Here is a 16,411-nt window from a genome sequence, read left to right on the forward strand (position 1 = left end):
TATTTTCTCCATATTTCACAGCAGTGGTTATTGCAAATATCAGTTTTTAATCACATTTTTATCTTTATCATTACAGCTCGCAGCGCTGGAGCCGCGTCTGGGCCTAACGGTAACACACATATTAAAATGATATGAAATAATATACAAGTTTGAGAAAGTCCCAGAGCTCTTCCTCAGGTGATCTTATGCTCTGTAGAGGAGCTTCTGGGGGTTTTCTCCTGTTTTATGGACATTTTTAGGGCCATTTAGTGATTGTTAGTCAGAGTAGACGCCATATTGAGGCTGTGAGGGATTGATTTAACATCTTTACAATGGTAAGCTTTGTATAAAAGTCCTGGATTCGTCAGCTGAGCAATCAGTATGTTGTTAAACTACATTGAACACTGCATTTCTGTCCATCACAGTCTCGCTTCATTCCTGTCAATAATGAAAAGCAGTGCCACCCTGATTATATTCAGCCCTAGTGACAGCGATGCTCTAAACACACACCGTCGAGTGTTAAACAACACACACACACACACACACACGATCTGGTGATGGAAAAGCTGGAGCCGCCTCCTCTGGGGACTGACGTTATTCAACACAAACAGTCTGACACCATCCGTGAAGGAAGAAAACAATAACAGCCACAAAATTATGATGACAAAAGTCCAAATTGTGACATAATATGACAATTATGGGATTAAAAAAGGGAAATTACAAGATTAAAAAAATCTAAACTATGACATAAAATTCATATAAAGTCAAAATTATGAGACAAATTTGAAGTTTGAAAATTGAAGTTGACATTAAAAAAAAAGTCATAGTTATGAAATAAAAAACCTAAATTATGAATTATCCTTTTGATGTTATAAAATAAAAATTCTGAAAAATATCTTCTAACATGTTTCATGGAAGAATGAAAATAAAACGAGTTTGGAGTCATAATTGAAATTATGAGATAAAAAGTCAATTGAAAAAAGTCAAAATGACAATAATGGGATTAAAGAAAGTGAAATTACAAGATTAAAACAAAAAATTATGACATAAAATTCATATAAAGTCATATTAATAGAAATGATGAGTGAAAAAATCTAAATATTTTTTTTTAAATTTACAAAAAAGTTAAAATTATAAATTCAAAAAGTCCTTAACAACCTTAACAAGTCCTAGCAACCACCCAGAACACCCTAATTACTAAATAGCAACGCCCTAGCAACCACCCCAACACCCTAATGTTGACCTAGCAATGCCCTAGCAACCAACTAGACCCCCCCAACAACTACCAAACAACGTACTAGCATCCTCCCCAACACCCTAATGAAGACCTAACAATGCCCTAGCAACCACCCTTACACCCTAATGATGACCTAGCAATGCCCTAGCAACCAACTAGACCCCCCCAACAACTTCCTAGCAACGCCCAAGCAACCACCCTTACACCCTAATGATGACCTAACAATGCCCTAGCAACCTCCCCAACACCCTAATGAAGACCTAACAATGCCCTAGCAACCACCCTTACACCCTAATGATGACCTAGCAATGCCCTAGCAACCAACTAGACCCCCCCAACAACTTCCTAACAATGCCCTAGCAACCACCCTTACACCCTAATGAAGACCTAACAATGCCCTAGCAACCTCCCCAACACCCTAATGAAGACCTAACAATGCCCTAGCAACCACCCTTACACCCTAATGATGACAATGATGACATAAAATTCATATAAAGTCATATTAATAGAAATGATGAGTGAAAAAATCTAAATATTTTTTTCAAAATTTACAAAAAAGTTAAAATTATAAATTCAAAAAGTCCTTAACAACCTTAACAAGTCCTAGCAACCACCCAGAACACCCTAATTACTAAATAGCAACGCCCTAGCAACCACCCCAACACCCAAATGTTGACCTAGCAATGCCCTAGCAACCAACTAGACCCCCCCAACAACTACCAAACAACGTACTAGCATCCTCCCCAACACCCTAATGAAGACCTAACAATGCCCTAGCAACCACCCTTACACCCTAATGATGACCTAGCAATGCCCTAGCAACCAACTAGACCCCCCCAACAACTTCCTAGCAACGCCCTAGCAACCACCCTTACACCCTAATGATGACCTAACAATGCCCTAGCAACCACCCTTACACCCTAATGATGACCTAGCAATGCCCTAGCAACCAACTAGACCCCCCAACAACTTCCTAACAATGCCCTAGCAACCACCCTTACACCCTAATGAAGACCTAACAATGCCCTAGCAACCTCCCCAACACCCTAATGAAGACCTAACAATGCCCTAGCAACCACCCTTACACCCTAATGATGACCTAGCAATGCCCTAGCAACCAACTAGACCCCCCCAACAACTTCCTAGCAACGCCCTAGCAACCACCCCAACACCCTAATGATGACCTAACAATGCCCTAGCAACCACCCTAACACCCTAATGAAGACCTAACAATGCCCTAACAACCACCCTAACACCCTAATGAAGACCTAACAATGCCCTAGCAACCACCCTAACACCCTAATGATGACCTAACAATGCCCTAGCAACTACCCTAACACCCTAATGGTGACCTGACAATGCCCTAGAAACCTCCCCAACACCCCATCATTAATGATGGCCGAGCAGTGCCCTAGCAACCATCTAACGCCCCCCCCCCCAACAACTACCAAGCAACGTCCTAGCCACCACCTAGGACAGCCTAATAACTACCTAGTAACACCCTAGCAACCACCCCAACACCCTAATAACTACCTAGCGATGCCCTAAGAAAAAGGGGGAAAAGTTGAAATTATGAGTAAAAAAAAATCTAAATATGTTTTTTTAATTGACAAAAAAGTTAAAATTATAAGTTTAAAAAGTCATGAGAAAAAAAGTCAAAATTATAAATTACAATCATTTCTAAGATGCATTATGGCAAATATGTGAAATTCGAAGATAAAAGTCAATATTATGACAACATTAGTTTTATGTCATAATTTAGCATGTCATAATGTTGAATTTGTGTGTAATGCTGCCATCTAGTGGATCATTGTGTGAATCTCTTGTTGCTTCCTATCCACTGATATTATACAGTAATAATATAATTTGTGTTTTTGAGCTTGACAGAACTGATGTGAAACTCTCAGTAGATGATCAGGACTCCTGTGAACTGTGTGTGTTCAGAGCAGATCTGTTGTGTCTGTTAGACTGGGTGGAGCGGCCGGTTTTATAGATGATCAGCTCATGCGGACGATGATCGTGTTATTAGTGCTGTTTAAGTCAAGCATCGCTGTCACTAGCTCAGTGTTAAGGGTTTGTCACAATCACTGTAAGTAAACATTATTTTAATGGAGGAACCTAAGCCATATCTACAGACCAGAAGATCAAATACAGATTCTCATGCAAAACAGTGAATTTCCACCCAGAACCCCCTAACGACTACTTAGCAACACCTTAGCAACCACGCAGAACCCCCTATCGTCTATCTAGCAATGCCCTAGCAACCACCCCAACAACTACCTATCAACATCCTAGGAACCACCCAGAACCCTCTTATTACTACATAGCAACACCCTAGCAACCACTCAGAACCCCTTAACGACTACCTAGCAATGCCCTATCAACCATTCATAATACCCTAACAACTACATAGCAATGCCCTAGCAACCCCCCAGAACCCTCAACTACCTGTCAACATCCGATGAACTACCTAGAACCCTTATCTTAAATACATAGCAACGCCCTAGCAACCACTCAGAACCCCTTAACGACTACCTAGCAAATCCCTATCAACCATTCATAATACCCTAACATCTACATAGCAATGCCCTAGCAACCCCCCAGAACCCTCAACTACATGTCAACATCATAGGAACTACCTAGAACCCTCCTCTTAACTACATAGCAACGCCCTAGCAACCACTCAGAACCCCATCACAACTACCTAGCAATGCCCTATCAACCACCCAGAACCCCCAACTACCTATCAATATCCTAGGAACTACCTAGAACCCTCCTCTTAACTACATAGCAACGCCCTAGCAACCACTCAGAAACCCTTCACAACTACCTAGCAATGCCCTATCAACCATGCATAATACCATAACAACTACATAGCAATGCCCTAGCAACCACCCAGAACCCAAACTAGATATCAACATCTTAGGAACTACCAAGAACCCTCCTCTTAACTACATAGCAACATCCTAGCAACCACTCAGAACCCCTTCACGACTGCCTAGCAATGCCCGATCAACCATGCATAATACCCAAACAACTACTATCTAGCAACGTCATAGTAACCACTTCAACAACTACCTATCAACATCCTAAGAACCACCCAGAACCCCGTTATTGACTACATAGCAACGCCCTAGTAAACACTCAGAAACCCCTAATGATTACCTAACATCACCCTAGAAACCATCCAGAACACCCTGGTGACTACCTAGCATTGACCTAGCAACCACCTAGAGTTCCCTAACAACTAACTAGCAACTAACTAGCAACCACCCAGAACTACCCAGCAACGCCCTAGCAACCACCCCAATGATGTCCTAATAAAAAACAACTAGAGCCCCCCCAAAACGACAAAGCAACGTCCTATCAACCACCCAGAACACCCTAATAACTACCCAGCAACACCCTAGTAACCACCCCAGTGATGACCTAGCAACCAAATAGAGCCCCCAACAACTACTTAGCAACGTCTTAGCAACCACCCAGAACACCCTACTAACTACCTTGCGATTGCCTAAGAACCACCTAGAACCCTCTAAAACAACTACCTAGCAACACCATAGCAACCACCCAGAACACCCTGATGACTACCTAGCATTGACCTAGCAACCACCTAGAGTTCCCTAACAACTAACTAGCAACCACCCAGAACTACCCAGCAACGCCCTAGCAACCACCCCAATGATGTCCTAGCAACTAACTAGAGCCCCCAACTACTACTTAGTGACGTCTTAGCAAACACCCAGAACACCCTAATAACTACGTAGCAACGCCCTAGTAACCACCCCAATGATGACCTAGCAACCAAATGGAGCCCCCAACTATTACTTAGTGACGTCTTAGCAAACACTCAGAACACCCTAATAACTACGTAGCAACGCCCTAGTAACCACCCCAATGATGACCTAGCAAACAAATGGAGCCCCCAACTACTACTTAGTGACGTCTTAGCAACCACCCAGAACACCCTAATAACTACCTAGCGATTGCCTAAGAACCACCTAGAACCCTCTAAAACAACTACCTAGCAACACCCTAGCAACCACCCAGAACACCCTGATGACTACCTAGCATTGACCTAGCAACCACCTAGAGTTCCCTAACAACTAACTAGCAACCACCCAGAACTACCCAGCAACGCCCTAACAACCACCCCAATGATGTCCTAGCAACTAAATAGAGTCCCCCAACAACTACAAAGCAATGTCCTAGCAACCACCCAGAACACCCTAATAACTACCTGGCAACGCCCTAGTAACCACCCCAATGATGACCTAGCAACCAAATAGAGCCCCCTACAACTACTTAGCGACGTTTAGCAACCACCCAGAACACCCTACTAACTACCTAGCGATTGCCTAAGAACCACCTAGAACCCTCTAACACAACTACCTAGCAACACCCTAGCAACCACCCAGAACACCCTAATGATGACCTAGCAATGCCCTAGCAACCAACTAGACCCCCCTAAACTACCAAGCCACGCCCTAGCAACCACCCAGAACACCCTAATGATGACCTAGCAATGCCCTAGCAACCAACTAGACCCCCTTTAACTACCAAGCCACGCCCTAGCAACCACCCAGAGCACTTGAGCAGCCATATAGCACCCCTGACCCTGGGCGGCTCTGTTCCAGACAGTGGATCCGGGACGGTTGTTGGTGTTGTCTGTGGGATTGCAGTAGCAGCTGTTGGTGCCATAACCGGCTACTTCACCTATCAGAAGAAGAAACTGTGCTTCAAGGTCCAGAGAGGTCTGTGAGGAGATCAGTGGCACAGAATCACACATGTGGTCAGTTTGGGTTAATGTTGACTGAGCGATGCTTTCTCTTCAGGTGACCCAGAGAGTGCCAAAGAAGAGAACGGCACGCAGAGCGACCCACAGGGTGAGGCATTCACAGCTCACTCACCCTTACAAATATGCTCTTCACTGAATATATTGTTACTTATACGACAGTGGCATTTTTCTTTTGGTTTCAAACTAAGATCACGATTCTGATACAGATAACAGATAACTAAACAAATAACCTACAGTTTACTAGAGGTTCTGATAAATGCTTAACATGTTTAATGAATCTGAATTCATTATTTTTGATCAATGACTCACTCATAAAGACTTGTTTCATTACTGGATGAATCAGTGTTTTTGAACGAATCTCTTGAATGAATGATTCAATGACTCACTCATAAAGACTTGTTTCATTACTGGATGAATCAGTGTTTTTGAACAAATCTCTTGAATGAATGATTCAATGACTCACTCATAAAGACTGAATCAGTGTTTGGGAACAAATCTCTTGAATGAATGATTCAATGACTCACTCAAAGACTTGTTTCATTACTGGATGAATCAGTGTTTTTGAACAAATCTCTTGAATGAATGATTCAATGACTCACTCATAAAGACTGAATCGGTGTTTTTAAAACAAATATCTTGAATGAATGATTCAATGACTCACTCATAAAGACTGAATCAGTGTTTGGGAACAAATCTCTTGAATGAATGATTCAATGACTCACTCAAAGACTTGTTTCATTACTGGATGAATCAGTGTTTTTGAACAAATCTGATTTTGACTCACTCGTAAAAGACTTCACTTATTTCATTACTGGATGAATCAGTGTAGAGCCCTGCGCGGGACTGTTTTCTTCATCCCGCTCCCGCCCGCACCCGCCGAATTTCTGACCATTACCGCCCGCTCCCGCAACGTATGTGTTACACTCCCGCCCGCTCCCGCAATATGTATGTCCACTCCCGCCCGCACCCGCAAAACTCCGAGAATTTATTCCCGCACAATAATAGAGATGCATTGATTTTGTGTCTTCTCCCGTCCCGCAGGAAAAAAAACACGTATTTGTATTGATATTATTAAAGAGATTCATGGGGTTGTTTGTTTCGTTTCCCTGGCCTGCATGTAAAAAAAAAAAAAAAAAGACAAATACATTCAAATATAATTTCGTTTTTATCAAAAACTTTGCACCTAAAAATAGACTGCTTTGCAAAACAGAAAACCAGATTGAGAAACAAAAAACAGATCCCAATTCCATCGAATGTGACCGACTGAAAGGAAACCTGAGAAAACATGCTTCAACAGAACGTAATGTGAACACAAAATAGCAAACGGACATTTAGAAACAATCCATTTCCACTCACTAAACTTCTATGTATTGTTTGTCAAAAACACCAAACAGTCAACTTGACCTGCAGGGAGTGCTGAGCGTTTTTGGTGAGGTATGATCAAGTAGCTGTGTATTTGCCAGCTGCGCAATATGTGGATACATATAACGTTATACCGCATGATTTTGCCTACCAAAACAATTGAGAAACTTCTCCAAATGTCAGACTTTCCTTGCTTAGCTTTTGTGCTGTAAATACCTCTTTTGAGGTTCTTTTCTACATCATCTATTGACATCTTCGCCATCATGTCGTTAGGCAACCTCCCTATCCCGCCGATTCCCGCTGTGTTTTTTTTAGCCGCCCATTCCCGCCCGCAGCAAAATTCAAACCGCCCGCTCCCGCGAGATTTACGTTGGGTCCCGCGGGACCCGGCGGGACTCAATCCCAATGCAGCCCTCTAAATCAGTGTTTTTGAACTAATCTCTTGAGTGAATGAATCAATGACTCACTCGTAAAAGACTTCACTTATTTCATTACTGGATGAATCAGTGTTTTTGAACAGATCTCTTGAGTGAATGATTCAATGACTCACTCATAAAGACTTCACTTGTTTCATTACTGGATGAATCAGTGTTTTTGAACAAATCACTTAAACAAATGATTCAATGACTCACTCATAAAGACTTGTTTCATTACTGGATGAATCAGTGTTTTTGAACAAATCTCTTGAGTGAATGATTCAATGACTCACTCATAAAGACTTCACTTGTTTCATTACTGGATGAATCAGTGTTTTTAAAACAAATCTCTTGAATGAATGATTCAATGACTCACTCATAAAGACTTGTTCAGTGTTTTTGAACAAATCTCTTGAATGAATGATTCAATGACTCACTCATAAAGACTTGTTCAGTGTTTTTGAACACATCTCTTGAGTGAATGATTCAATGAGTCACTCATAAAGACTTCACTTGTTTCGTTACTGGATGAATCAGTGTTTTTGAACAAATCTCTTGAATGAATGATTCAATGACTCACTCATAAACACTTCACTTGTTTCGTTACTGGATGAATCAGTGTTTTTGAACAAATCTCTTGAATGAATGATTCAATGACTCACTCATAAACACTTCACTTGTTTCATTACTGGATGAATCAGTGTTTTTGAACAAATCTCTTGAATGAATGATTCAATGACTCACTCATAAAGACTTCACTTGTTTCATTACTGGAAGAATCAGTGTTTTTGAACAAATCTCTTGAATGAATGATTCAATGACTCACTCAAAGACTTGTTTAGTGTTTTTGAACGAATCTCTTGAGTGAATGATTCAATGACTCTCTCATAAAGACTTCACTTGTTTCATTACTGGATGAATCAGCGTTTTTAAAACAAATCTCTTGAATGAATGATTCATCCATCCATCCATCCATCATCTTCCGCTTATCCGGGGCCGGGTCGCGGGGGCAACAGTCTAAGTAGAGACGCCCAGACTTCCCTCTCCCTAGCCACTTCCTCCAGCTCTTCAGGGGGAACCCCGAGGCGTTCCCCGGCCAGACATAATCCCTCCAGCGTGTCCTAGGTCTTGCCCAGGGCCTCCTCCCGGTGGGACGTGCCTGGAACACCTCCCTGGGAAGGCGTCCAGGAGGCATCCGGAACAGATGCCCGAGCCACCTCAGCTGACCCCTCTCGATGTGGAGGAGCAGCGGCTCTACTCCGAGTTCCTCCCGGGTGACTGAGCTCCTCACCCTATCTCTAAGGGAGCGCCCAGCCACCCTACGGAGAAAGCTCATTTCGGCCGCCTGTATCCGGGATCTTGTCCTTTCGGTCATGACCCACAGCTCATGACCATAGGTGAGAGTAGGAACGTAGATTGACCGGTAAATCGAGAGCTTTGCCTTGCAGCTCAGCTCCTTCTTCACCACGACAGACCGGTACATCGACCGCATTACTGCAGAAGCTGCACCGATCCATCTGTCAATCTCCCGTTCCATCCTTCCCTCACTCGTGAACAAGACCCCAAGATACCTGAACTCCTCCACTTGAGGCAGGAACTCTCCACCCACCTGAAGCGGGCAAGCCACCCTTTTCCGACTGAGAACCATGGCCTCGGACTTGGAGGTGCTGATTCTCATCCCAGCCGCTTCACACTCGGCCGCAAACCGTCCCAGTGCACGCTGGTTTGAGGAGGCCAACACGACAACATCATCCGCAAAAAGCAGTGACGAAATCGTGTGGTCCCCAAACCGGACACTCTCCGGCCCTTGGCTGCGCCTAGAAATTCTGTCCATAAAAATTATGAACAGAACCGGTGACAAAGGGCAGCCCTGCCGGAGTCCAACATGCACCGGGAACAAGTCTGACTTGCGGACCAAGCTCCTGCTCTGGTCGTACAGGGACCAAACAGCCGTAAGCCCCGGACCACATACTCCCAGAGCACCCTCCACAGAATGCCACGGGGAACACAGTCGAATGCCTTCTCCAAATCCACAAAACACATGTGGACTGGTTGGGCAAACTCCCATGAACCCTCCAGCACCCTGGAAAGGGTATAGAGTTGGTCCAGTGTTCCCCGACCGGGACGAAAACCACACTGTTCCTCCTGAATCGGAGGTTCCACTATCAGCCGAATTCTCCTCTCCAGTACCCTGGCATAGACTTTCCCGGGGAGGCTGAGAAGTGTGATCCCCCTATAGTTGGAACACACTCTCCAGTCCCCCTTCTTGAAAAGAGGGACCACCACCCCGGTCTGCCAGTCCAGAGGCACTGTCCCCGACCGCCACGCGATGCTGCAGAGGCGTGTCAGCCAAGACAGCCCCACAACATCCAGAGACTTGAGGTACTCAGGGCGGATCTCATCCAACCCCGGTGCCTTGCCACCGAGGAGCTTTTTAACCACCTCGATGACTTCAGCCCGGGTGATGGACGAGTCCACCTCTGAGTCCCCAGCCACTGCTTCCTCAACGGAAGACATGTCGGTGGGATTGAGGAGATCCTCGAACTATTCCTTCCACCGCCCGACGATATCCCCAGTTGAGGTCAATAGGTGCCCATCGCCACTGTAAACAGTGTTACTCCACTGTTTCCCCCTCCTGAGGCGTCGAACGGTTTGCCAGAATCTCTTCGAGGCCGACCGATAGTCTTTCTCCATGGCCTCACCAAACTCCTCCCAGGCCCGATTTTTGGCCTCCACGACTACCCGGGCTGCAGTCTGTTTGGCCTGCCGGTACCGGTCAGCTGCCTCCGGAGTCCCACAAGCCATCCAGGCCCGATAGGACTCCTTCTTCAGCTTGACGGCATCCCTTACTTCCGGTGTCCACCACCGGGTTCGGGGATTGCCGCCTCGACAGGCACCAGAGACCTTACGGCCACAGCTCCGAGCGGCCGCAGCGACAATGGAGGTGGAGAACATGGTCCACTCGGACTCAATATCTCCAGACTCCCTCGGGATCCGGTCGAAGTTCTGCCGGAGGTGGGAGTTGAAGATCTCTCTGACAGGGGGCTCGGCCAAACGTTCCCAAAAGACCCTCACAGTGTGTTTGGGTCTGCCGAGTCTGTCCAGCTTCCTCCCCCGCCATCGGATCCAACTCACCACCAGGTGGTGATCAGTTGACAGCTCCGCCCCTCTCTTCACCCGAGTGTCCAAGACATATTGCCGAAGATCCGATGACACGACCACAAAGTCGATCATCGACCTTCGGCCTAGGGTGTCCTGGTGCCACGTGCACTGATGGACACCCTTATGCTTGAACATGGTGTTCGTTATGGACAAACCGTGGCTAGCACAGAAATCCAATAACAGAACACCGCTCGGGTTCAGATCACGGGGGCCGTTCCTCCCAATCACGCCCCTCCAGGTGTCACTGTCCACGTGGGCGTTGAAGTCCCCCAGTAGAACGACGGAGTCTCCAGTCGGAGCACTTTCCAGCACCCCTCCCAGAGACCCCAAGAGGGCCGGGTACTCCGCACTGCCATTTGGGCCGTAGGCACAAAGGACAGTGAGAGACCTATCCCTGAGCCGAAGGCGCAGGGAAGCGACCCTCTCGTTCACCGGGGTGAACTCCAACACATGGCGGCTGAGCTGGTGGGCTATAAGCAAACCCACTCCAGCCCTCCGCCTCTCTATATGGGCAACTCCAGAGTGGTAGAGAGTCCAGCCTCTCTCGAGAAGTGTGGTTCCAGAGCCCAAGCTGTACATGGAGGTGAGCCGGACTATCTCTAGTCGGTACCTCTCGACCTCCTGTACAAGCTCAGGCTCCTTCCCCACCAACGAGGTGACATTCCACGTCCCTAAAGCCAGATTCCGTGTCCAGAGATCGGGTCGTCGGGGGCCTCGCCCTCGACTGCCGCCCGATTCGCTATGCACCGGCCCCTTACGCTCCCTCCTGCAGGTGGTGAGCCCACAGGAGGGCGGCCCCACGTCACTCCTTCGGGCTGAGCCCGGCCGGACCCCATGGGGGGAGGCCCGGCCACCAGGTGCTCGCATATGAGCCCCAACCCCAGGCCTGGCTCCAGGGTGGGGCCCCGGCTGCGCCATGCCGGGCGACGTCACGGTCCTTGGTGTGGTTGTGGACATAAGGGTTTGTGAACTGTTCTTGGTCTGGCCCGTCACCAAGGACCTGTTTGCCTTGGGAGACCCTACCAGGGGCATATATCCCCAGACAACATAGCTCCCAGGATCATTCGGGTACTCAAACCTCTCCACCACGATAAAGTGACAGTTCAAGGAGAGGATGAATGATTCAATGACTCATAAAGACTTGTTTAGTGTTTTTAACAAATCTCTTGAATGAATGATTCAATGACTCACTCATAAAGACGTGTTTAGTGTTTTTGAACAAATCTTTTGAATGAATGATTCAATGACTCACTCATTAAGACGAATCACTGTCATTCAGGAATAAGCTTGCGCGGGTGTTAGAATCGAGATTTCCGCTGATGTGAACGCTTTACTGTATTTGTTCTTTCTAACACAGATGTGTGTTGTGTTTTTCCCACACAGTTTTAAGCACTCTCCTGAACTCCCCCTAACTCTGGAAGTGAACGAGGGTCTGCGGCGGAGAATTCCCATGAAGCTACTGTGAACAGGTTTACATCGGAACAGCACATTGTAACTACTCACATCCTGAGGATCGTCCACTTGACACACTTTTAGTGTGTTTTCATGCATTCGCAGTGCAGCACAAACGCTCATCTCGAGTTCCTGACGCAGATTAAGGGCTTTATCTTAACCTCCTGCTCGACTGCAGTCTTGCTCTAGCACAGGACTGATAATAATGTGTTTTGAATGTAATGTCACATAGTTTGACTGGGACGGGATGTGTGTGTGTGTGTGTGTGTGTGTGTGTGTGTATGCATGTGTAATTCGACAGCCTTTTGGGAGAGGCATTTCATTTCGCTACTTTAAAAAGTGTCTTTTAGTTGTTACCGTGTCTTTAATTTTGTTCGATGTCTAATTGTTGCCGCTGATTCATAAAAAGCAAATCTCACACCGTGAAATGATTCACTTTGAAATTGTGTCGTCTGACCAAATAGAATTCATAGGATTTTCTTTCTTTCTGTTTTGTTTGTTTTTTTAATTCTGTAAATAATTGTTAAGTTTGAATAAAGGGTTGGTTACAGTTACATGACTATTCTCACAGTTTCATAATGCAATGATTTAATGACACAAACCTAACCTTAGAGGAATGATTATGCATTATTGTAGCTATATAATAATAATAATAGCAATGTAAATGATTTGGGTTACACTTTAAGGTGTCATTATTACAGTGTAATTATACATTTAACCCTTCTCCGGCCTTCGTTTGGGAATTAGACTTTTTTTTATTGAACAAATGTAATTTTACTCTGTTTATTAATGTTTTTACGCAACATCTGTGCAGTTTTTGGAGTATTTATAATTATTTTTAAATTTATATAAATACATATATTTTAATGGATTTTCACACAAAATCAGTTTTTTATGTAAAATTCATTTTATAAAAGACCCGAATTTCAAACTTTCATTCGTGGGGATAACATGGATAATTTGACATGGTTTAGTGTAAGATTTTTGCCCATCTTTTGGAAAATACAGTAAAAAAAGAAAAAGACTTTTACCAGTAAATGGCTGCAGATCTCCACTATTTGCTATGTGACTCTTTTCACACTTATTTTTCAGTTGGATTCATATCTAATGTTATGAAATCACATTTATAACAATTAAAATGTATCAATTTTGTCAAAGTTTAGCATTTTTTGTACTGAATTTTGTTTTCCAATGATGTTACATTACGATTACAATCAAACCTGAACAAGAGAAAAGTCTTTAGAGTTTATCATTTATTTCAAACATCTGATTTTCTTATAATTCTACACATTTAATCTACACTTCAGTTACTAACTGTAACAGAACAAAAATGAACAGAAATGAACAGTTATATTACATATTGAGTAAAAAATACACAGCATTAACTTCAAAATGCAATAAACTGAACAGCAATAACAAATGTATTCCTGTGTGTGTGTGTGTGTGTGTGTGTGTGTGTGTGTGTGTGTGTGTGTGTGTGTGTGTGTGTGTGTGTGTGTGAGCATGATCACTTTGCATTGTGGATGTTTTATGTATTGTTGGAAGTGTGCCGCTTCATTTCTGTGTGTGTGTTGTTTCTGTTTTTGAGGATGAATTTTGTCCCTGAGTGTGACTTTTTTGTCACACGAACATAAAAACAGAAATCAATCCAACATTTTTTTAATTTGTAGATCTAGAGAGTGTTGACCACTGTACAAAGTCTCATGCCATTTGGACAAAGGGACTTTTTTATTTTTTTTAAAAGCAAACGTCCTTTGGGGTCAGAAAAGACCCTGAAGACCGGAGAAGGGTTAAGAACTGAGTAATATTACTAAACTACATACTTACTATAGGGTTAAGGCTTGGTTAAGGTTTTAGTGCATCCAATTATGCCTAATTTATAGTTATTGGATCAATGACATGTATTTTTCGTGACCGAATTCATTATTTTCTTAAAAATAATTTCAATAAATACATGTCATATATCAAATTGATCTACAACATTTCCTTTATTAAAAAAAAACCCTGTTTTAAATTAAATTGACTTTTTGAGTTGTGCTGTTTGAAAGGCCAAAAATGTCCGAACGTACAAACCGGCAATAAAAAGGTTAATTTTCTCAGTCAAATTCTTAATAGTTTGGCATGATTTTACGTTAAATTCCTTATAAATGAGGGAAAATAGTGTATCTGTCCCCTTTCAAAACTATTTACTTCTCCGGCAACCGACATAAAAATGCACTGTTCCTTTAAGAAAACCATGTGACATCATATGACATCACACAGAGGACCCCACAGGACCCCATAATATTAGGTAATTTGACATTTTTGAGTAATGATGAGGTTGATTCAACTCATCATGTCAGGTGGTATGACCCATGGAAAACTATGAAAACATGTGTTGTTATTATAAAAATGTGTATTTGATTTAAAAAATGTATGTATAACCTTGAGCACATGGTCAAACATGTGTATAGGTGTCCAAGTTAATGCCTGTTATATTTGAGTTTGAAATGTCAGGTGGTGCTATCTATCAACTATCAATTCCCACTGCAATTGCAAAATTAAGTAAGAAATATAACTGTAACCCGTTACGTAATGTATACGAATAATAATTACAGTTAAAAACAAAACATAAAAACTGCTTATGGTGTTTGAACACATAGAAAAGTGTCCGTTTATATGTAATACATAAAGAAATGGAAAGGGAATTTACCATGTGATATGCGTTTTAGACATTACAATGATTCATATGTATATTGTATATGTATATTATTTTAAATGAATATATGGTCGCTCCACCTGACATTTTCTGGGTGGTAAAATCAGAAATCTTGTTTAATAATGAATTAATGCTGTCTTAAAAGCTGTAAAACCATAAATTTTTTGGACCTAATGTTTTGCTTAAAATTTTGATTTTTTTTATCTTAAAAAACGTATGTAACGTATAACAAGGACACATTCAAATTCAGTGTTAGCATTATTTGTAATATGATAATTATTATTATATATAAAAAAACAAAATCAGTGCTGTCAAGTCGATTAATCGCGATTAATCGCATCCAAAATAAAAGTTTGTTTACATAATATACAGTACTGTGTAAAATTATAATGTATTCATAAATACACACTCAAAAAAAGAAAAATTATATATAAAATATTTATATATAATATATTTTATATAAATATATATACATGCAAATATTTCTTAAATATATACATGTCTGAGTGTGTACATAATAATAAGTGCTGGGGGAAAATTAATCGCGATTAATCGCATCCAAAATAATAGTTTGTTTGCATATACAGTTTTGTTTATAATTATTATGTATATATAAATACACACACGCATGCATGTATATACTGTACATATAATTTATCTTATATATAAATATATATTTTTATAAAAATATAACATTTTTCTTAAATATATAATGAATTATTTTTCTATATAATATCATAAACAACACTGTATATTATGTACACACAAACCTTATTTTGGATGCGATTAATCACGATTAATCGATTTGACAGCACTAATAATAAAATAATATTATTATTTAATCATATATATTATTATATAAAAATATTACATCCAATGTTTCAGAGAAAACAATAAGCAAAAAAGTGTTCTTGTTTGAACCTTCTCTGAGTAATTATTACTCATGATTGTAGGGTGAACTCACCACAGGATTAGCTAATAATAATAATAAACACAATGTAAATAATTATTATCATTTATAATAATGGCAATAATTTACAATGTGGTATAATGCTTCAGAGTGGTATAATGAGTAATATTTGTATTGCACACATTTCAATAATGTTTGAGTTGTGCAGCTTTTCCAGGCAAACATGAGTTTGGGACTTTGGTAAAAGGCTCTTTGTTCGAGTCTACCGTGTAGTGTCGACTATACGCGCACACACTTTTAACACACTCTGTTTAAAATAAAACAGCCGAATATAACAACCACACAGACATGTGTATAACTATCTACAGTGATTCTGTTCACATTAGTGTATGATTAT

General features: G+C 42.2%; 1 protein-coding gene across 7 annotated transcripts in view; it reads left to right on the top strand.

The window, feature by feature from the left end:
* LOC307129174 (uncharacterized protein) overlaps positions 1 to 13,828 on the top strand; it is a 47,895-nt gene extending 34,067 nt beyond the window's left edge. For 2 of the 7 annotated variants that reach the window (XM_079821385.1, XM_079821384.1), the window contains exons 16-19: positions 77 to 109; positions 5,854 to 5,970; positions 6,052 to 6,102; positions 12,338 to 12,969. In XM_079821385.1, the coding sequence (XP_079677511.1) occupies positions 77 to 109; positions 5,854 to 5,970; positions 6,052 to 6,102; positions 12,338 to 12,366 (230 nt within the window). In that variant the 3' untranslated portion in view covers positions 12,367 to 12,969. Of the gene's footprint in view, positions 1 to 76; positions 110 to 5,853; positions 5,971 to 6,051; positions 6,103 to 12,337 lie in introns of all 7 variants that reach the window. The other 5 variants (XM_079821381.1, XM_079821379.1, XM_079821380.1 and 2 more) reach the window with 5 other exon arrangements.
* The last annotated feature ends 2,583 nt before the right edge of the window (positions 13,829 to 16,411 follow it).

This window comes from Gobio gobio, assembly GCF_949357685.1.
Source record: "Gobio gobio genome assembly, chromosome: 7".
Classification (NCBI taxonomy): Eukaryota; Metazoa; Chordata; class Actinopteri; order Cypriniformes; family Gobionidae; genus Gobio; species Gobio gobio.